Below are 22,141 nucleotides of genomic sequence, written 5' to 3'. Positions count from 1 at the left end.
GGGCGAATCTCCAGGGGTCTACTGCTCCCATCTGCTCCATATAGTGACTGAGTTCCCTTGCCATGTTTGAGGTTTTCCCCGTTCTGGGGTTTGATCTGTCCGTCGTTGGGTCCTGTACACAGTTGAAGTCCCCCCCCATGATTAGTCGGTGCGTCGCTATGTCCGGGATTTCTGCCATGGTCTTTTGGATGAAGCTCGTGTCGTCCCAGTTGGGCGCATACACGTTAACTAGGACTACCGGCGCCCCATCCAGGGCCCCGCTGACCATGACATACCGTCCCCCTGGGTCCGTAACCGTCTTTGTCGCCCTAAACATTGTCCTCTTGCCAATCAGGATCGCCACCCCCCTGGCCCTTGCCCCATAACAGGAATGATAGGTTTGTCCCACCCAGCCCTTTCTTACCCGCAGTTGGTCCTGCTCCCTCAAGTGCGTCTCTTGGAGGAAGACTATGTCGGCCCTCATGTTTCTAAGGTGGGTGAGGACTCTAGATCTCTTCACTGGGCCATTAAGTCCCCTTACGTTCCAGGTGACTATTCTGGTGGGGGGCTTCTGCCCCCTTGCTCCTGTGGGGTTAACCATATTTGTCCGGTGGACGCGCCCCTGCCCTCTGGGGTTTCCCTTTGTTAGGGGGCCGTCCAGGATGTCCACTATCACTGCTCTCCCCATGCGGTCGGGTCCCTGCGCTCCGGGGTTCCCCCTTGTCCCGGGGACACCCGCCATGGCCGTCCACTGTGTGTCCGCCACGCGGGTAGTCCCCTGCACTCCGGGGGGCCCCTTCACCCACAGACCGTACTGGGTGGGTGTTTGCAGCAGTTCCCTGTTTCGAGCCCTTGTCTGTGGCACTTTGTGGCCCTATTCCCTTTCTGGCCTCTTTTGTCCCTTCGTCCCTGCATTTCCCCTCCCTGGTCTCTCGCCCCCCGAGTGCCCCCCCCCCCCCCCCGCTCTATCCCTTTCGGGGATACCTCTGTGTACCCCTCCATTGCCCCTCTCTCCCCCATTCCTGTCCCCATTTGCTCTCCCACCTTTGATGGGTGATCCCCCCCTCCCCTGCCTGGCGCCTTCCCCCCTGTTGGGGGTGCGCTGCGGCCCTGCTCTGTTGCGCGCCCCCTTCGCTAGCTTTCCCGCTAGCACGGTGGCTCCCCGCTCGGAGGTTGCTGTCCCCCTTCCCCTCTCCCCTCTCCAGTACTCCCGTTCCCTCGTGCCGGGGCCTGGCCTCCCACCTGGAGCGGGCCCTTGGGCATTGGGTTGTTTTTCCTGGGTGTTCCTGCCAGGGGGGAGGGGGCTGGCTTTGCCTCGCCCCTCCCCACCCCCCCGTCGGCATGACGTATCTCCTTGCCATGGGCCCCTCGTCCCTACTTCCCATGGCGTTTTTCCAGCCCGTGCTCCTCAACGAATCTATTCGCCTCGGCAGGGGCTGTAAAGAAATATTCCTTGTGTTGGTATGTGACCCAGAGTTTTGCTGGGTACAGCATACCAAAACGTACTTTGTTCTTATAGAGAGCTGCTTTCGCTCTGTTGAACTCCGCCCGTCTCTTAGCTATGTCCGCTCCAAAATCCTCGTAGATTCGGATGGCGTGCCCGTCCCAATTGCAGGCTCTATTCTCCTTGGCCCAGCGCAGGATTGTCTCCCTATCCCGGTACCGGTGCAGTCTGGCTATAACTGCTCTCGGTTTTTCCCCTTCCTTGGGCTTCGGGCGCAGTGACCGATGAGCTCTGTCCATTTCCGGTGGGGTGGGAAAAGTTTCCCGCCCCACTAAGGAGCCCAGCATCGCAGCCACGAATGTTGTGGGATTTCTACCCTCTATCCCCTCTGGCAGGCCCACTATCTTAATGTTTTGCCTTCTCGAGCTGATCTCCTGGTCGTCTACCCTGCCCTTCAGGCTCCCCTGTGTTGCACTCAGTTTCGCCATTTCCCTCTCCAGGGACATGACCCGGTCGCTCACGTCAGTCGCTGCCTTCTCCAGCTCTTTAATGGTTGCCCCTTGGGCTTCCAGTATCTTCCCTTGGGCATCCACTTTCTCCTCCATTCTGGTCAGAGCCTGCTGCACCCCTGACATGGCCCTGGTCACTGCTGCCTGTGCTGCGGCCTCTGTGTCTGCTTTTAACTCTGCCTTGATTGCCTGCAGCTGCTCCCTCACCACCTCGGCAATGGCTTCCTTCCAATTCACGCCCCCCTCTAACCCCAGGGGAGAGGTTGCCCGCCCGTCCAGCTCTTTTGGATGCGGCGATACATTCTTCCCGCTGCTTCGCGTGTTGACTCGTTCGCCCAAGCTGGTTTGCCCTTTGCCCCGTCTACCTCCGGTGCCCCCTTTCTCTTGGGTCCCTTCTAGCATTTTTTTCTCCCCCTTCCCCTTCATCGTTTCTTCTCTCCTTGTTCTTCTTTTCCCCCTTTTCCGCACCCTATTTTAATTTTATTTATTAATATATATATATATATATATATATATATATAAAAATATATGTATATATTTTTTTTTTTTAAATGAAAAATTTATTTCCCCCCTTCTTTCCTTTACCCCTTTATTTCACCCCTTTTCTCTTTACCAGTTTTCTTTTGGGTTATTATTTTAAAAAAAGAACAGAAATATAAGTCTCTTTTTTCTTTTGTTTTCTCTCTCCACTCGCCCAGGAGAGAGAGAGAGAGTCCCTTTGTCCTTGCCACGTGGTGGTCACTGCAGTTGGGGGGAGGGGGAGGGGCGAGTGGGCCGGGGCCCGCTGCTGGTTGGGGGGGGGGAGGGGTGGTGTCCCCGCTGCTGGTTGGGGGGGGGGGGTGGTGTCCCCGCTGCTGGTTGGGGGGGGGGGTTGGTGTCCCCGCTGCTGGTTGGGGGGGGGGGGTTGGTGTCCCCGCTGCTGGTTGGGGGGGGGGGGGGGGTTGGTGTCCCCGCTGCTGGTTGGGGGGGGGGGGGGGGTGTCCCCGCTGCTGGTTGGGGGGGGGGGGGGGGTCCCCGCTGCTGGTTGGGGGGGGGGGGGGGTGTCCCCGCTGCTGGTTGGGGGGGGGGGGGGGGTTGGTGTCCCCGCTGCTGGTTGGGGGGGGGGGGTTGGTGTCCCCGCTGCTGGTTGGGGGGGGGGTTGGTGTCCCCGCTGCTGGTTGGGGGGGGGGGGGTTGGTGTCCCCGCTGCTGGTTGGGGGGGGGGGGGGGGGTGTCCCCGCTGCTGGTTGGGGGGGGGGTGGTGTCCCGCTGCTGGTTGGGGGGTGGGTCCCCGCTGCTGGTTTGGGGGGGGGGGGGGGGGGAAAGAGGGCCCGCCGCTGCCGCACCGTTCCCGGCCCGCGTGGGAGGGGGGGGGGGAGAGGGGTTGGACCTGCCGCTGCTGGGCCTCCCTGTCGCCGTTGCTCCTCGCCTCCGCCTTCCGCCGCCGCCCGCTCCTCCTCAGCTGCCGCCCGCTCCTCCTCCGCTTCTCCTCCGCTGCCGCCCGCCGCTGCCGCCCGCTCCTCCTCCGTTGTCGCCCGCTCCTCCGCCGTTGCCGCCCGCTCCTCCTCCGCCGTTGCCGCCCGCTCCTCCTCCGCCGTCCGGCCTGTCGGGGGGGGTTCCTTCCTGGCGCTTGCGGGAGCCCCTCTCCTTGCGACCTCCTCGCTCGCCGCCCGGAAGTCGAGTGTCCTTAGCCTAGCCTGATCTCTAATCTTCAAGTGTCATTCTTGAAAAAAGTCCATGTCCGCCTTTCAGCTCCTCAAGTGCGCAAACACACGCAACCGTTTGACTGGCCCATTCAGCCCTCTCAAGTTCCATTTGACCAACCTGGTCAGGAGGCACCCCGCCCTCTCCTCTGCCGATCAACCATTTCCTTTCTTGGGCCAGCCCCTGGCCCATGTCACACGACCCTCCAGGGCCACTCTCGGACGCCCACATTCACCATTTCCTTTCTTGCTGCACCACGGCAACCACACTTTTGTCAGCAGCCCCCCTCCCCTAAACAAAACAACAATCCCATCTCCCTCTATTACACTAACCACCTGATCACCCTCCACTGAGCTCCCATTACCTAGCCCGTTCAGCTGGCCTGGCAGCCCCCGCCCATGGCACCTAAACCTCCTATCCACCAATGATTCCCCTCCCACCCCCGACTCGCACACCTCCAAAGCACAAACAACAATGAAATGAGAAAAAGGTGCAGTCAGCCTCCACGTTCCCCAAACATTTTGCCACAGAATCCAACAAAACATCTCAAAGAAGAGAAGTTCACCCATAACCAACAAACAAAAAGGAGTAAAAATAACAAAGGCAAAGGAAACCAACATCTCCTCACTCCTTCTCCACAACTCAATGTTTACTTTCTCCTGTCAGTTCATTGTCTCTTAAAAACTCCATTGCCTCCTCTGGTGTCCCAAATACTGTTCTCGGCTGTTGTGAGTCACCCACAGGCGGGCCGGGTACAACATCCCAAACTTCATTTGATTAAACCCAGCTCTCCTCTTGGCCAGATCCGCACCCAGGTCCTGGTACACCCGCAGTTCATTGCCTTCCCAGGTAGCCCTCTTCGTCTGCCTTGCCCACCGCAATATCTCCTCCTTATCCAGAAATTGGTGGACTCGCACCACCATCAGCCTCAGCAGCTCGTTCACCTGCAGCATCCTCATCAGCACTCTATGCGTCCAGTCAACCTCCAGAGGCCAGTCGAAGGGCCCTTCCCCCATCAACTTGTCCAGCATCCTGGCTCCATATTAGCCAGCGTCCGCTCCCTCGATGCCTTCAGGCATCCCCACAATTCATAAGTTTTGTCTCTGGGAGCAGTTCTCCAGATCCTCCTTTAGCCACTTCTGGGTCTCCCGCTTCATCCCGATCTCAGCTGCAAACAAGGTAAGCTGCTACTTGTGCTCCCCCACCACCTCCTCCACTTTCTGGATAGCCTGGCCCTGGGATGCCAGCCTCTGTTCCACCCGATCAGTTCCAGCTTTTAGTGGTTCCACCGCCTTGGCTCGGTCTTCTTGGGCTTCCCTCCCCTGTCGGCTAAACTACTCATTTCAGCTGCTCCGTTGACCACTGGGCAGGCAGGGCTGACCCTTTACCTTCCACCATCTTCACCTGTGGCGCACAAAGAATTTCTTGCTCCAACAGCTCCCTTCTTTTTGACCCAATTCTGGTCCATGGATCATGAACTTTCCTCAATCACCACATTTTCCACCAAAACATCCGCCCAGCAAACAGAGAAAAGGAATCAAGTGGGAGCTGCCATATGTGTGATCACTCACTCCATAGCTTTCGGAGCGCAGCTGCTTACTCAGGGATCTATGGGCACTGACCAGGAGGAGAGGCACTGGGTGCCAACACAGCGCCACCCTATGGAGTGGTAACGGAAGCCACCATCTCCCCTTTCTCGGGGGAAGGGGTGGAATGAATGGGGGAAAGGGCGGAAGGGGGAGATAATGCACGAAGCCACATCCTGTGTGAAGGGCCTCACTGGCCCTCTGGGCTTGCCAGACATTTGCTGCTGTCGCCTGCAGTCCATCCTCCAGCTGGTCCTGAGGGTCCTTCCCTGGCTCATCCTCCAGCCCCTCCTGGTCCCACACCTCCTCATCGGAGGTGGCCACATGTTCCTTCCCCTCCACATCCATCACATCACCCCGCTGCTATGCCAGGTTGTGAAGGGTTTTAAGTGGTGATTATTGATTTCTCGCCATGCCACAGCGGGTTCCTGATTTTGCTAAAGCGAGTGGGACAGTTATATCGCAAGCCAATCGGTACCCGGCTTGGTTCCCAATTTTGGTCTCTCCCGCAATCTAACGGACACATCTCGCTCAAGCGTCACGCGGCAGTAAAATCGTGCCCCAAATGATTTTTCAGAAGATTAGTTGATTCCGTGGCTAGCTCTTACATCATTGCCTATCAGGCCGACTGAATAAAACAGTGTATCAACATGTTTAGCTTCTGTCCTTTTATCAAAACCTGAAACAATCATCTATATAAGCAACCTCTTTCTCCAAAGTCCCCAATCTTGTGCTTGATCTCAGCCTCAGATACACCCTAATTGCTCTGGAAAAATGGATTTCTGATTCGTGATTTAAACTTTTAAATTGCATGCTCATCTTTAAAAGTTTGCTGATGCCGGAAACAAAGATGGGACCTCCAGCCACGCAACGCCACCAGCAATTTTTTTGCCACTTACCTCTTCTGGCCCAATTCAGGCTGCGGCAACACTGCCAGGGAGGCTGAGCAGAATATTGGGCTCATGCAGAGGGAAGCAAATGTGATTCTGTTTATGGTTAGGCCAGAGTTGCGCAACCAGATATCAGATCGCTGGCAGACATCAATAAAAAAATACTGCCAAAAAAAAAATGCTGAGCAGTCCACATGCTGACACAAATACACCTCACTGAAATGGCCTGCGACAGCAATAACTGATATCAGCAAATATATCACAATGCTGACACTCCTATTTTCCAGTGTTTTACTGCAACTGATCTTTAATGATAATTTTTTATTCAGCTGATGCAGCTGAATTGCATGTTCAGTCACTTCAAATGCAAGTTATTTGAAGAATCATGGAATCTCAAATTATAAAGCGCAAAGGAGACAATAGAGGACCGAGTGGGAATAATTACGGGTGGGACAGAAGGTTTGACGGATCAAACCAAAGGTCCATTGACTTTGCACCTGAAAATCCCAACCTATTTTTCCTCATGTGCCAGGTCTTTGAAAACAGCAGTCAATTAGCTCATTCCTCACGCACCCCCCCCCCCCCCAATCCAATTATATATTCAGTTCCCTTTTCAAAGTCTCCCCATCCCTTCTCTGTTTCCTTTAGCAATAATCTTAAACTTGTTCTCATCTGGTTATCGACTATCTTACAGTGCGAATGCATCCCCTCTGCACTCTAATCCAGCCATCACCATTTTAAACACCTACATCCCACCTTCTCTGCCCTGCGGATAATCTCACCGCCTCCCCGCTTGATGAACGAAAAAACACTTTTCCCAAATACAAATGAACCAAGAAGCATAAAAACAGCTTGGATTTGCTTCACCTCTCGTTAAAGAAGTACTATCAGCAAACACTCTGCCCCAAATTCAAACTGCTGATTACACGGAAAATTCCCACTTTATTCTTCCTTCCCTACTTCCCTCCCTCTTGTTTCTGCTTGCTGTTTACTTTTCAAATGCTCTGATACATATCTCTGGGTGTAATGATCTAGCTAAGAATTTTTCTATTGTTCTTTATATCCTTCTCATTAAAAGTTAATCATATGTTCCTAATTCCCAGTAAAGAATCTCTAAGATGTTTGGCCCGTCAGTCTTCATCAAAGCAAATTGTTGATGCATGTGGTCAGAAACTATTAAATAAGATTTGCGAGTCTCATGTGAAATACTAAGGAGCGATGCAAGACCTTAAAGAAAGGTTTTGAGGGCGTTATACAAATTTATCTTGGATACACAATATACTTGAGCAATGTAATGGATATAGAGGTTGTGGGCATTAACCACAGTGGTTTCCTTCATAGGACTCGTTTGCCAAGTGACTCCACCTTCAAAACAAAGCAGCAAGTCAGCATAAAATCCAATCCTGAATCATAAAAACTCAATCGCAGAAAGAGATCATACACCCACCATGCCTGGCTCAAATATTCCAGTGGAGCTCAGTGGTCGATTTTGAACTTGAGGTGGGTTTTGGGCAGCTGGGTTTTTGGGAGAGGGAAAATCTGTGAAATTATGCTGAACAGGAAACAGGAAACCTGCACATTTATTTTTGGTGGGGGGGGGGGGGGGGGGTCCTAAACAGAGGCCTACTGAAAGCATAAATGCATCATTTTAAAGAGAGGTTGTATCCTCTGTTGCTGAGAAATGTCTGCAAAGAGGATCGATAAAAATGAGCTGGTGGCCTTTGCAGGACCTGTGCAGCAGGTTGACACTTCAGAAATTTTCTCTCCAGTCAACTCCTTCCTATCCAGCTTCAGTTGTGTTTCCTCTTCCTCTCAGCATTATCAATGCAATCAGAGACCCCCACACAAGCGCACTCTCTATTTTAGGGGCAAATCACTAACTTGGACCAACTCCCTCTGCAGGAGAAAGCAGCACACAACACTTTGGAGATGAGTTACATTTGGATCAGAAACAATACAAACACCTGATCCTCTCCGAGTCAGAGCAACAAACTCTTGAAGTAAGTAGTTTTGAAGGAGTTGCGCACTTTAGGGATTTGGATGATCTGACCGGAACAGGATTTCTGACCATTACTTCCACTCTTTGTGAGCTTACGAAAAGTATAGATTCTGCCACCTGTATCACTGCCCTGCCTGAATTATACTAACCTATTGCCTTACTTCTCTTTACTCTAGATGCTTCTTGACAGCCTCAGAAACCTGAGAAGGGGACAATCATTCAGAGGAGGCGCCCTGATGCACTGCACCACTCCCAAGCATCAGCACTTTTCCTTTAAGGCACCATACAAGAGTTTAATTTGTTCCCATAATTTTGATTTTATTGGATTGGCTTTGATAATCCACCTTCTGAAAGGGTTCTGTATCATTGCCAAAATTACTGTCTCATAACACGCAGTAGGAAACACAATTAGTAGACTGAATTAGAACTCCCTGCTAAAACCTCCCCTCAACTGTATATTGTAAGAACTTTGTTCCTGTAAGTTTGAAAAAGTTTTTCCAAGCAGCAAGTAGTTTGGGCGCGATTCTCCCAAAACGGGAGAAATCGTAAGGCTGGCGTCAAACCCGGGCGGGTTTGACGCCAGCGCGCCCCTTCCCGACCGGGAACCGATTCTGGTCCCCGGTCGGGGCTAGCAGCCCGACGCCGCAAGCTCCGGCATCACGGGCATAACGAATTTCGTTAAGCCCTCTTGCCGGAGTTAGCGCCGGCTGACGTGTCATATGACGTCAGCCGCACATGCGCGGATTGGAAGACTCCAACCCGCGCATGCGCGGATGACGTCATCGCGTATTTGCGCGAAACCCGCGCATGCGCGGGCCGGGATGCCCCTCAGCCGCCCCGCGAATGGATACTGCGGGGCGGCGGAAGGACAAATAGTGCATCGGGCCCGCTGCCCGCGATCGGTGCCCACCAATCGCGGGCCCATGGCACCCTTGGCACGGCCGTGGTACTGCCGTGCCAATCGGTGCCATGGTTATAAAAAGCGAGTTGTTCCCGCCGTTTTTACGAACGGCCAGACCAGGTGTGTTTGCCGTTCGTAAAAACAGCGTAAAGGGCTGGGACTTCGGCCCATCGAACAGCTGTGAATCGCTGCCGGCCGTAAAAAAACGGCGGCAGCGATTCGTGTCGGGAGTTGGGCGGGGGGGGGGGGGGAGAATAGCGGGAGGGCGGGAAAAATGTCGGGAAGGCCCTCCCGCTATTCTCCGACCCATCGTGGGGGTCGGAGAATTTCGCCCTTTGGGTCTGTAATGCACTTCCTGGAATTGTGGTGGTGGAAAGTTCAATAGAGGGATCAGATGATTATTTGAATAGAAACAAGTTGCAGGAGTATGGGAAAAAGGCACTAAGTCATGATGCTCATTTGGAGAGCCAATACAGACAAGATGGACTTAATGCCCTCCAGACCCTCAACAATTCTGTTGTTCTGTAACTCCAACATATGAAATCTTGGCCAAGAAAATGTTGTCGTTGGTCTGGCTTGACTTTAACTCATGGGCACTGAATGTTTTAACACATCTACTCGAATCACAGAAATTGCAACACGGGAGCAGGGCATACAGGTCTCGGCAGCTGTACCAACTCTAGCTCCATAAGTGGAGCTATCTATTTTAAATCTTTCATTTCCTTTCTTGAATAAGAACATTTGTTAGCTCCTGTCATCATTTCTATTAGCAGGCTTGACGTGCAATATACAAAGAATAAAGCTATCCATGTGGGACCGTGGCACTGACAAGTAATTTTTTTGTTTGCAAAAATATACTGTCATATGAGAGTACCTTTATGAAATGGGTGTTTAAGAAATGTACCTTTAAGAAATGACTGTTTATCAGTGATGTCAGAGTGTGGGTGGAGCTGGGCGAGTCTGTCAGCCTTTTACTTTTGTTTTAGGCTGTTTGCTGCAGGGTGTGTTTTAGTTTCGTTTTCAGAGGTGGATGGCTGCAGTCACAGCCAGAAGGGGTACTAGTCTCTCTCTCTCTGTAATCTAAAGACTGTAAATTGATCCTTTGGGGATTTAAAACTAATAACTGCTCTCAGTAGTGACTTTAACCTGTTGTGCTTCTGTTAAAAGTTCTTTTTTAAGTCTTATGGAAGTTAAAAGGACAGCTTAAGGATTACTTAGTGTCATATTCTTTGGGGGTTGTATTTGAATTAATGGTTGCGAAGATGTTCACTGTATGTTTTAAAAAGGTTAACTTGAGTTCATAGAATAAACATTATTTTGCTTTAAAAAAAAACTTTTTCCATTTCTGCTGTACCTGTAGAGTGGGCTGCGTGCTCCCCATACCACAATCTATTAAAAGTTGTGGGTGTGGTCAACTCCATGATACACTTTGGGGTTCTCTAAAACCTGGCCCATAACAATACTTCATTCATAAAATATCGGAAAGAAACATTACAAAATATTTCAAATTGTCATAACAGGAAAGTGCAATGATATAGGGCTGGCTTCTCCATTTGAGAGACTAAGTGCCGAAGCCGGGACTGAATGGCAGGTGTTCCATGTTCCCAATTGTGGTGTTGGTCCCAGAGCAATTCAGGTCTTCTAATTCACGAGCACTCACAGCATGTGGAACTCTTGCAATTCCAAAAGATGCCGGCGTTGATTTCGCTGCGGTCGGGATTGGCAATGGAGAGCCTGACAAGCTGGCGCTGCATATAAGCACTCCACTCCCCACACACTCTCATTCTAACCAAGGAGATGCCACCCTGGAGCTGTAGCCACCGAAGTTGGCCATTCCCTCAATACAAAATGGAGGAAGGCAAAGCTTGCAGGGTAAAATGGACAAAGTTTGCAGCACAAGCAGGCTGCAACAAGCCACTGTGTATTCGGTCTGCTAAGAGAGCAGACAGCTCCGAAACAAACATTCCGCATACTAATGAAGCAATCTCCGGGACAGTTAGCATAGTAATGGAACGATCCCAGGGACAAAGGACACAAATAGGGAAGTGATTGCAACATTGTATGGGAAGCCAGACACCCCGGCACCAGCGGGGTTCGAAGACAAAGCACCTGAAGGCCCGCCCAGTAGTCGAGGGACAGCCTCAGTATTGGGGGGATTCAAACAAATCGATTGGGAAGCGACCCAATCAATCCCCAGCAGATAGAGGGCCCGCCCAAAAGGGCGCGAAGCCCTGGGGCCTATAAAAGACAGGTCCCAAACTCAGTTCGTTCTTCTTGACCAGTCCTCCTCTCTTGACCAGCCCTCTCAACCAGCCTTTACCGAAGAAGACCTTGACCGAGAGAGAGGAGAGGTTCGGATAGCAGCCGCCAGCAAGTAAGTGTCTCACAACGATTGCTACCAGAGAGAGACACTCCTGACCCCTTTTAACCCATACCAACCTGAAGTCTGCAGACCAAGTGCAGAGCAAGAGGCCATTGTCTCCCTGATCCGGCAGTTCCTTATTCAGGTAAATATTGGTCTATTTAGTGGCAGGAATAGTTTAGTCATCTTAGCGTGTGCATGAGTAGTTTATAATTGTATTATAATGAACTCATTTGTTTGAACTTACTAATTGGTGTATGGTTTTATTGCTTTGAACTTGACCTTGAAACTTGTGGCGGTATCTTAACGATACCTGGCGACTCCAAAGCTAAGTAACGAAACAGAGCCAAATTGAGTGTTAAGCACACTCACCCAGAACGAGCAACATTTAGTGGCGACATCCGACGGGACTCGATTAGAAGTGCCCGCCCCCCCTCCCACTCCGAGAGAACCCAGAAATTTGAATCTGAAATCCAATTGGGAAAAGGAAAAACCACGAGTGTGCAAGTAGTTCAAAACAATACTCCTAATTCGGAAGTGTGTTTTTGCATGCGTAACTAACAGGGTTGTAAAGTAAAACTGAGAGATTTTTGTTGTGACAAACTGTCGGAGTTTTATAAGTCGGAACATAGCGAAAGCCGTACCCGTATTTTAAAAGCATTGCCTTATTATCCCTCGTTCCAAATTAAAAGACAGCATAGGAGAAAAAGAAATGGCCATGCAGGCAATGGAATGCCTCATGAACCCAGAGCAGTTTGTGGTCGCAGCGACCAACAGCAGCATTCTAGGTCAGTGTCCCGTCTGGGAGCTGGAACTCAGGAAGTACCTCAAAGGGAAAGGATGGCCCCTTTAGAGTGAGTTTTATGTGAATGAGGAGACAGGTGCCGGGAGTATAGGACATACTTGGTGGGAGAACCTATCTCAAATTCATAAAAAGAGTTTAGGTAAAGCACGTAGGCCGATGGCAATTGTGTCCTGCTTGGCACAATTGCGAGGCACAGAGGAGGTCGTCAGGACGCTCCGAGCAGAGTTAGAGGAGAAGAACCGAATGAGCAAAGTGGATGTCAGGGACATCGAAAAGGAGAATCTAGGTTTAAGGCATCGACTGGTAGATAAGGATAGAGAGGTGGATGATGCCAAGAGGGCACATCAGTCTTGTCTAGCCCATCTGAGCAGTTCTCAGGTTCAATATGAAAAGGCCTATCAAGATGGGCAGCGTGCAGTCTTGGTAAGAGAAGAAGCAGAAAAGCAGGTAGAAACACTAAAGAAGCAGTGTAGCGACCTAAAGGCAGCTTTAAGAGCTCTCCATGCTGCCACCACTGAGCAAAGGCAAAGCACCGTAGACCACGCGAAATGTAGGAAGCAGATTGCACAGCTGCAATCTCTGCTTTCTGTGCAGAATGGGTTCCAAGAGACATTTGGGACACAGTTAGATGAAGAAAATGCCCCAGATTGGCAGGAATTAAGCGAATAGTGCTATGTTCAGGGGACATGTGCGCCAGCAGCCCAACAGAAAAGGACAGCGCCCCAACCCCCCACAGATCAGATCGCACCCGCACCTATGAACCCAGTCACCACCCAAAGAAAAGCAACCGCAGAAGGCGCACCCGAGATCACATACACCACCCCCTTAACTGGAACACATCTAAGGGACGCGTGTGAGAAAATCACCCCGTTTTTCCCCGCTGCAGACCCCCACCAATTATTTGCGAAAGTTAAATAGCAGGCGACCATGTACGGCCTGGATGAGCGAGAGCAGGTGAAGCTCACAGTTTTGAGTTTAGACTCATCAGTAGTAGCAGAACTCCCCGACCCACAGAACGTTGGAGGAGGCACCCTCGAAGAGATGCATACAGCTATTTTAGACGCGATAGGGTACAACAGAGGAGACCCAGTCGAAGGCCTAAATAAGTGTAGGCAGAAAAGGACCGAGCACCCCACAGCATTCGCAGGAAGGCTGTGGATTTATTTCACTGCTGTTTCTGGTGATTTAGACCGCGCACATTTATCCCATGATAATATGGTTAAATGGACCCGCACAATCATCTCCCACGCCACAGATGCAGGACAGAAAGTCTGCAGCAATTATGACCCCTCAGAAGAGGCCCATAATGAAAAATGGGTATTGAAAAGATTGTCCCGCGCTTGGGAGCAATCTGTCCAAGGCAAGATAAAAGTAAAGAACCCCGAAGAAGCTCAGGCTGCAGCAGATATTCAGACAGTGAGAGCACACCAAAACCCCGCATGGGTAAATGAGGGAAAGAACAGCCCCCCACAGAAATCACAAGAATGTTATAACTGTGGACAGTTAGGGCATTTTGCTAGGGAATGCAATGGCCCACAGAAATCTCAGAGAGGCCAGCAGACAGGCACTCTGACCAGGAACAAAGCAAAGCCAATCCATAGTATAGGGACGCAGTCAGGACAGACCAATGTGGACTGAACGGACTGACGGTGTTCGGGCTCCCCCACTTGGGTCTGTGACACCCTCTGGGACACATCCGGAAGACCGGTGGTCACAGCGAAAATTCGGGGAAAGCCCATAGAATTACTTTGGGATACAGGAGGGTCCCGCACTACCATTAATTCCTCCACTACACCACAGGCAGACACGTGGCCCACTACAACTTCAATAACACTCAGCGGCTTTACAGGTCACTCGCAGCAGGGACACATTACAGCCCCTGTATCAATCCAACTAGGGAATATCTCCACCAGACACCCCGTTGTTTTAGTTAATCTGCCCCGCACAGCAGAACACGTACTGGGCATTGACTTCATGAATGCCCACAGCCTGTCATTCGATCCAGTAAATCAGTGTGCCTGGCGAATGGCGAAATCAGACAGAGAACCCGCAACTCTCACAGTAGGAGAGTATGCGAATAGGATTAGCGCAGTAGGTGACTATTGCTTTGACCCGACCACACTTAGCATGGACAAACAGGTTAGGGCAGTACTGAACAAACACAGGACAGCATTTGCCAGTCACCGGCACGACTGCGACAGAATGACTGGAGACCATGCTCAAGCAGGGACTTAACTCCAAATATTTCACGGTATTGGACATTAGCAATGGCTTTTGGTCAATCCCATTGGGGAAGGCGTACCAGTACAAATTTGCCTTCACTTTCAAAGGACAGCAGTACATGTGGACATGCCTCCCACAAGGATTCCACAATTCCCCCTCCATTTTCACCGACAGCTGGCAAATGGACTAGCAAAGTTTTCGAGACCCGAATGTTTGGTACAGTATGCGGACGACCTATTACTGCAGACAGACACCAAGGCAGAGCACATCACGCTTCTGGCCGAGCTCCTGGGACTACTGCAAGACAGTGGATGTAAGGTTAACCCCAGAAAGGCCCAAATATTGGAGAATCAAGTGATGTATTTGGGTACAGTCATCACGCACATCAAACGCGAGATCGAGTTCAAAAGAATTGACTCGATCGTCAAATTGCCCCTTCCCTAAAATGTTTCAGCCCTCCGGTCGTTTTTAGGACTGGTTGGGTATTGTCGGAACCATATCGATGGTTTTGCGACCAAGGCAGCCCCACTATCAGACCTCATTAAGAAAGAAGCCCCTTGGGAATGGCTTCCACAGCATACAGAGGCTATGGAAGAGTTAAAGAAAGCCCTTAGCGCAGCACCCATGCTACAAGTTCCAGACCCGCTCTCCCCCTATGCAATAGAGATAGCTAGCACTGATCTGACCCTCTCGGCCGTGCTCCTTCAGGAACGGCACGAGCAGCTACGACCAGTGGCTCATGCCTCACGACTGTTAGATCCCATGGAGCAAGGTTTCTCAGCCTGCGAAAGGCACCTGCTCTCGGTATTCTGGGCAGTACAACATACCTGCACACAGTTACTTTTAGACTGACGACTGAAGGACGGTTCAGTGAGCCAGATAAGAGCAGCTTGATGGACACTTCTGTTACAAGGACGGGACATAACAGTTAAATGAACCAAGACACACACATTTTTAGCGGACAACCTACAGTATCCAGGACAACCACATGAATGCAAAATAGTAGCACCCCTCCACAACACAGGACCCTTCATTGCTAAGACGCCCCCCAGGAAGATAGGGAATTCATGCTAGAGCCCCCAGTACACAGACACGTGTGCCCCCTTGAAAATCTTATGGACGGTTCATCCAGTGTTAGATGGTGAACGCATTACAGGATGCGGTATTTATGTAGAAGATGCGCAGGGACGCGCACTTGAGGAGATAGCACTAAAGTTACCTGGTCACTTAGGCGCGCAGGCAGCAGAGCTCGCGGCCATAGCATACATAGTGGACCACCCAGATTCGTTCCCCAGCCCAGCAGATATATATTCGGACAGTTTATATGTCTGTAATGGCCTCACAGACTTTCTACCCCTGTGGAGGACAAGAGGTTTTGTCTCCGCGGACGGGAAGCCCCTTCCATCAGCCCCATTACTCCGCCATATCCTAGAGAAGGCAAAGGATAGGACGTATGGCATAGTTAAAGTTAGAAGCCACCTCGATCATCCCCCCCGGTAATGTGAAAGCCGACACACTGGCTAAAGCAGGTTCCAGGCGAGGTCACGTTTGGATACCCCCAGCTAGCGCACCAGCTAGCGCCCCTGTGAGTTAAGTTCAGGTCTCACAGACAGACATAGAAGATTTAGTACAGGCACAGAAGCAGGACGCAAATCTCCGGGAGATTTTAAAAGGAAACTTTGTGGCCCAGTACGACAAATTCAAACACGCTTTGACCACACATGAGGGTGTAATTATCAAAGACAAATTGTATGTGGTTCCTGAGAAAGACAGGAATCAAATGATTGCCGAGAAATGTTGCTCGTTCTGGGTGAGTGTGCTTAACGCTCAATTTGGCTCTGTTTCGTTATTTAGCTTTGGAGTCGCCAGGTATCGTTAAGATACCGCCACAAGTTTCAAGGTCAAGTTCAAAGCAATAAAACCATACACCAATTAGTAAGTTCAAACAAATGAGTTTATTATAATACAATTATAAACTACTCATGCACACACTAAGATGACTAAACTATTCCTGCCACTAAATAGACCAATACTTACCTGAATAAGGAACTGCCGGATCAGGGAGACAATGGCCTCTTGCTCTGCACTGGGTCCGCAGACTTCAGGTTGGTATGGGTTAAAAGGGGTCAGGAGTGTCTCTCTCTGGTAGCGATCGTTGTGAGACACTTACTTGCTGGCAGCTGCTGTCCGAACCTCTCCTCTCTCTCGGTCAAGGTCTTCTTCGGTAAAGGCTGGTTGAGAGGGCTGGTCAAGAGAGGAGAGCTGGTCAAGAAGAATGAACTGAGTTTGGGACCTGTCTTTTATAGGTCCCAGGGCTTCACACCCTTTGGGGCGGACCCTCTATCTGCTGGGGATCGATTTGGTCTCTTCCCAATCGATTTGTTTGAATCCCCTCAATACTGAGGCTGTCCCTCGACTACTGGGCGGGCCTTCAAGTGCTTTGTCTTCGAACGCCGCTGGTGCCGGGGTTTCTGGCTTCCCATACAATGTTGCAATCACTTCCCTATTTGTGTCCTTTGTCCCTGGGATCGTTTCATTGCTATGCTAACTGTCCCGGAGATTCCTTCATTAGTAGGCGGAATGTTCGTTTCGGTGCTGTCTGCTCTCTTAGCAGACAGAATGCACAGTGGCTTGTTGCAGCCTGCTTGTGCTGCAAACTTTGTCCATTTTACCCTGCAAGCTTTGCGTTCCTCCATTTTGTATTGACGGAATGGCCAACTTCGGTGGCTACAGAGCGCAGCCCCGAGATTGGCAGATGCAGAGCTGGAGATATTGCTGGATGCCATGGAGGATAGCTGGGACACCCTGTTCTCTGGGGTAGAAAGGCAGCTGCCACCCGCCGACGTCAACCAGGCCTGGGCACAGGTGTGAGAGACCATAAGCCCGGTGGGCCCCACTGCAAGGTCCAGCAGCAGTGCCAGTAAAAGCTGCAAACCCTATCCCACGCCCCCCCCCCCCCCCAGAGTGTGGCTGCACCCCACCCACTGGCAGTCCCCTCACACCCCATCCTGCACCAAATGTAACAGCGGTACCTCCCATCATGGCTGGGTGCCCCGCACACAAAGGTCACTAGCTACGGACCCCTTGCATTGTACGCATCCGAGTGTCACACTGTACATTATCTGAAGGTGGCCCACAACTGCTGAGGAAAAAGAAAAGAGCGGAGGGGGCATGCTGGACCTGTGGCCCCTCACCATCGCAGAACAGAGGGCATTTGACCTGGTCAGCGGGTGGGAGAGCAGGCAGGTGCCAAGGAGGAGGTCGGTATGGGACACCCAAGTGAGCCCAAATGCGCTGTAATATCCCAATGGCACTTGAGTAACGCCTCCACTCGCACCACACCGTCCCTTGCTCTAGCCATACGTCTTGTATTGTGTCTTGCAGGGTCACCGTCAGACAATGAGGAACCGGCCAGTTTCCTACCATTCACCAGGCGACGAGGCAGTCCGACGCCCCCAGCCATAACCCCGCGGCACCCCAGAGCACATGGCCGGGGACAATATCAACCTCTCGTCACTGCTGTCACCCTCCACCATCCCAGAGACGCTCACCTCGGTTGGGCACTTTAGTGAAGAGGCTCCTGGGGCACTATCTGGTTCACAACACACACATACAGCGGTGCATCAGGGGGGTGGATGGCCAGAGGACGGCCCGACCCCAGGGACTAGCTACCGTCCAGACGGGTCCAACGCTTCTGGAAAGGGTACTCAATGATGGAGATATGGGCATTGGGGGCCAGCACAAACCTCGATTTTCAGCTCACACACAATACTCCGCATTATTAGAGAATCCCGCCCATTATATTTTCTCCAGAGTTCAAGATGCACCCTGAAGTGCTTCAATTCAGCAATGGGTAGGTCAGCACGGTGGCGCAGTGGTTAGTGCTGCTGCCTCACGGCACCGAGGTCCCAGGTTCAATCCCAGCTCTTGGTCACTGTCTGTGTGGAGTTTGCACATTCTCCCTGTGTTTGCATGGGTTTTGCCCCCACAACTGAAAGATGTGCAGGGTAGGGGAATTGGCAATGTTAAATTGCCCCTTAATTGGAAAAAATTAATTGGGTACTCTAAATGTTTTTAAAAATTCAGTAATGAGAACATTACAAACATTTCAATATTTTCATTACAGAGAGTAGAATTCGGTTCAAACTCGATACACCAATCATGTTGCACTCTGCGGTGCTTCAATACAGTTAATCAGGTTAGGATTAAACACAGTCTGAAGGGTTTTACCCAGTTACCAGCCCCTCAGTCGACATTAGCTGAAAAGTCTTAGACAGTGGTCTTTCCTCATTGTGCCTTGGCAGCAGCAGCCCCAAGCTTGAGTGCATCCCTCAGTATGTAATCCTGGATCTTGGAATGTGCCAGTCTGCAACACTTGGTCAAGGCCAATTCTTTGCACTGGACGATCATCAAGTTTCAGGCAGACCAAAGAGTGCCTTTCACTGAGTTGATGATGCTCCAGCAGCGGCTAATGTTTGTGCACTCTGAAGGGATCAAGGTTTTGAGGATACAGCAGTATATAGATCGGTAGGAGACTTGGGAGGGGAAATGGCAGACGGTGTTTAATCCGGACAAATGTGAGGTAATGCATTTTGGAAGGCCTTAAACAGGTGGGAAATGTACAGTAAATGGAAGTACCCTGAAGAGTATTGATAGGCAGAGGGATCTGGCTGTACCGGTACACAGATCACTGAAAGTGGCAACGCAGGTGGAAAAGGTCGTCAAGAAGGCATATGGCATGCTTGCCTTCATCGGCCAGGGCACTGAATTTAAAAAATGGCAAGTCTTGTTGCAGCTTTATTGAACCTTAGTTAAGCTGCTCTTGGAATATAGTGTTTAATTCTTGTCGTCACACTACCAGAAGGATGTGGAGGATTTGGAGAGGGTACAAAAAAGATTTACCAGGATGTTGCCTAGTGTGGAGGTGATGCGACCATAAATTCACACGAGACAGAGAGTTGAAGTGAACAGAGGATTTAATCAACTAGAACAGTGCCTGCCTGCGACTGCTCTGCAATGAGAGCCACCTACAGGGCAGCTGCTCTTTATACCTCCCCTCAAGGGGGCGGAGCCCACAAGGGCACCAACATGATACAATCAGTGTAGTACAGTACAATGGTCCATAGGTGGAGCCCACCTGGGCAACAGCGTGATACAATGTAGTACAGTGGCGAATGGTTACTATGATACGTTCATTAGCTATAAGGAGAGGTTGGAGAAACTTGGTTTGTTCTCACTGGAATGCCGGAGGTTGAGGGACAGTCTGATAGACATCTACAAGATTATGAGGGGCATGGACAGAGTGGAGAGTCAGAAGCTTTTTCCCAGGGTGGAAGAGTCAATTACTAGTGGGCATAGGTTTAAGGTGCGAGGGGCAAGGTTTAAAGGAGATGTACGAGGCAAGGTTTTTGCACAGAGGGTAGTGGGAGCCTGTATCCTGCTGCCAGGGCAAGTAGTGGAATACGAGAGTGACTTTGAAGGGGCATCTTAACAAATACATGAATCGGATGGGAATAGAGGAATATGGTCCCCGGAAGGACATGGAGTTTTAGTTCAGACAGGCAGCATGGTCAGTGCAGCCTTGGAGGGCTGAATAATCTGTTCCTGTGCTGTAATTTTCTTTGTTCTTGGTTTTGCCTTCAGTGTGACTGAACTCTTTACGTCAGTTGCTTTAATGAAAATGAAATGAAATGAAAATCGCTTATTGTCATGAGTAGGCTTCAATGAAGTTACTGTGAAAAGCCCCTAGTCGCCACATTCCGGCGCCTGTCCGGGGAGCGAACCGTGCTGCTGGCCTGCTTGGTCTGCTTTTTAAAACCCAGTGATTTAGCCCAGTGAGCTAAATCAACCCCTCTGCAAGTGGAACTCTGCAAGTGTGATTTGGCCAAGTGCCTTGAGGAGGCGTCTATTCCACATTCCCAATTGCAAATTGTGTCTACTCTGCAACTGGAGGAGAATCAAAGGCAAAGGTTTTAAAAATTATACATCAACATACCTCTAGGGCTAACTTGATTCATTATGTTCTCACAGGCAGCAGCTCGCATATTTGAAAGTAGGTTTAACAGGTTGGGCAACTTTGATGCTTGGCCGTCCTACTTAACAAGAGAAGACAATTTTCGACATGCTGCAGCCAATTATTAACAAGCTGATGGTATAAATGTTGATCGATTCCAACAAGTACAGAGGAACACAGAAGAGAAGAGAAGAGATCACTTCACCAAAAGAAACTTGGCGACACGTGAGTTGAGTAGAATCCTTCTACTTTGAGACATGGTGGGGAGGTGGGAGGCACAGGGAGAAGGAAGATTTATAAAAAACATTAAGGAAAGTTAACAAATTTATGAAAAAAGATGCATCGGAAACATCTTTTTTGAAGTGTTATAGTAAAAGGAATGAGATGTAAAACCAGACAAGAAAATAGAAATTGTAGGATGTGGAACACCCATTGCCTAATATGTCGAAGGACCTGTGCAAGCATCTCTTATAATCGATAACAGCAGCAGATAAAATATAATGTTGCCAAAGTCCCAGAGGCAGCTCTGCCCTTTGAACTGACTGATGGTGAACTAACCTGACGATCACCTCACCTCAGGCGAAGGACGAAGTTAAGAAGGCAGGGCCTTCACAAGTGGCCTCAGCCATTGTGTGAATTGAACCCATGCTGCTGGCATCGCTTTGCATCGCTGACCAGCCAATTGAGCAACAATTAGGGTCACTGCATTTGTAAATTTAAACACAATGGGCTGGATTCTCTGCCGTCAGGATGCTCCACAATTGACCAGCCGGCAAAATGGAGCATTCTGCCGGCGTGCTGAACTAGGGGTGGGAATCAGCGGGGCGGGCAACTCCGGCTCGAAGGAGTGGCGTGAACCACTCCGGCATCGGTCTGCCCTGAAGGTACAGAATCCTCTGCACCTTCAGGGGCTCGGCCGGCGCCGGAGTGGTTTGCGCCGTGCCAACCGGCGCGGAAAGGGGCTTGGCGCCACGCCAACCAGCGCTGAAGAACCTCTGGGGGCTGGCGTCATCCCAGCGTATGCACAGGGTGATTCATCCACGCGTCGGCCATTGCGGAGGTCCACAGCAGCCGACGCGGAGGAATAGAGTGTCCCCCATGGCACAGGCCTGCCCACGGATCAGTGGGCTCTGATCACGGGCCAGGCCACCGCGGGGGATCCCCGCAGGGCCAGATCCCCCCGCGCCCTCCCGAGGACCCCGAAGGCCATCCGCGCAGCCAGGTCCCACCAGGACCCGGCGGGGGGTTGGAGAATCCCGCCCCAGAAATCTGCCGCAGCGGGACGGAGAATCCAACCCAATTATTATTGATTTATAACAAGAACAATAATGAAATATGCAGCATACAATTGGTTAACAATTATCTAATTCCTAATCCCATGCTTTAACTTGCCCCCAACCTCTATATGCACACACATACACAAGACAGGCAAACACAGAGTGGAGGAGAGCGGCGTAACAAAATGATAGGTAAGAGTGAAAGATTGTGTGAGGGGGAGAATGTATGTGTGTGTGGGGGGGGAGGGGGGGGGCGGTCAGATCGTGAAGGGGAGAGAGAGTGTGAGGAGGAGAGAGGCTGCTAGGGAGGGAGAGTGTAAGAGGTGGGCTGAAAAAATGTGAGGGAGGGAGAGAGAGTGTGGGGAAGGGAGAGTGTGAAGGAGGGAGAGAGTGTGAAGGAGGGAGAGAGTGTGAAGGAGGGAGTGAGTGTGAAGGGGAAATAGAGTGTGACGGTGGGAATGAGTGGGTGAG

At 50.9% G+C, this 22,141-nt stretch overlaps 2 protein-coding genes across 3 annotated transcripts in view; both read left to right on the top strand.

The window, feature by feature from the left end:
• Window positions 1-20,544, top strand: part of LOC119969145 (protein-glutamine gamma-glutamyltransferase 2-like) — a 150,355-nt gene extending 129,811 nt beyond the window's left edge. Inside the window, exon 4 of the mRNA XM_038802361.1 lies at window positions 20,411-20,544. Within this exon, the coding sequence (XP_038658289.1) occupies window positions 20,411-20,521 (111 nt within the window). The 3' untranslated portion in view covers window positions 20,522-20,544. The remainder of the gene's footprint in view (window positions 1-20,410) is intronic.
• LOC119969444 (protein-glutamine gamma-glutamyltransferase 2-like) overlaps window positions 20,506-22,141 on the top strand; it is a 70,465-nt gene continuing 68,829 nt past the window's right edge. Inside the window, exon 1 of one of the 2 annotated variants that reach the window (XM_038803082.1) lies at window positions 20,506-20,618. Coding sequence is in view for 1 of the 2 variants with exons in the window: in XM_038803081.1 (XP_038659009.1) it covers window positions 21,856-21,862 (7 nt within the window). In the remaining variant the exon portion in view is untranslated. Of the gene's footprint in view, window positions 20,619-21,817; window positions 21,863-22,141 lie in introns of those variants that run through there. The other variant, XM_038803081.1, reaches the window with a different exon arrangement.

The sequence above is a fragment of the Scyliorhinus canicula genome, chromosome 7 (assembly GCF_902713615.1).
Source record: "Scyliorhinus canicula chromosome 7, sScyCan1.1, whole genome shotgun sequence".
Lineage (NCBI taxonomy): Eukaryota > Metazoa > Chordata > Chondrichthyes > Carcharhiniformes > Scyliorhinidae > Scyliorhinus > Scyliorhinus canicula.
This window is presented reverse-complemented; position numbering and strand designations above follow the sequence as displayed.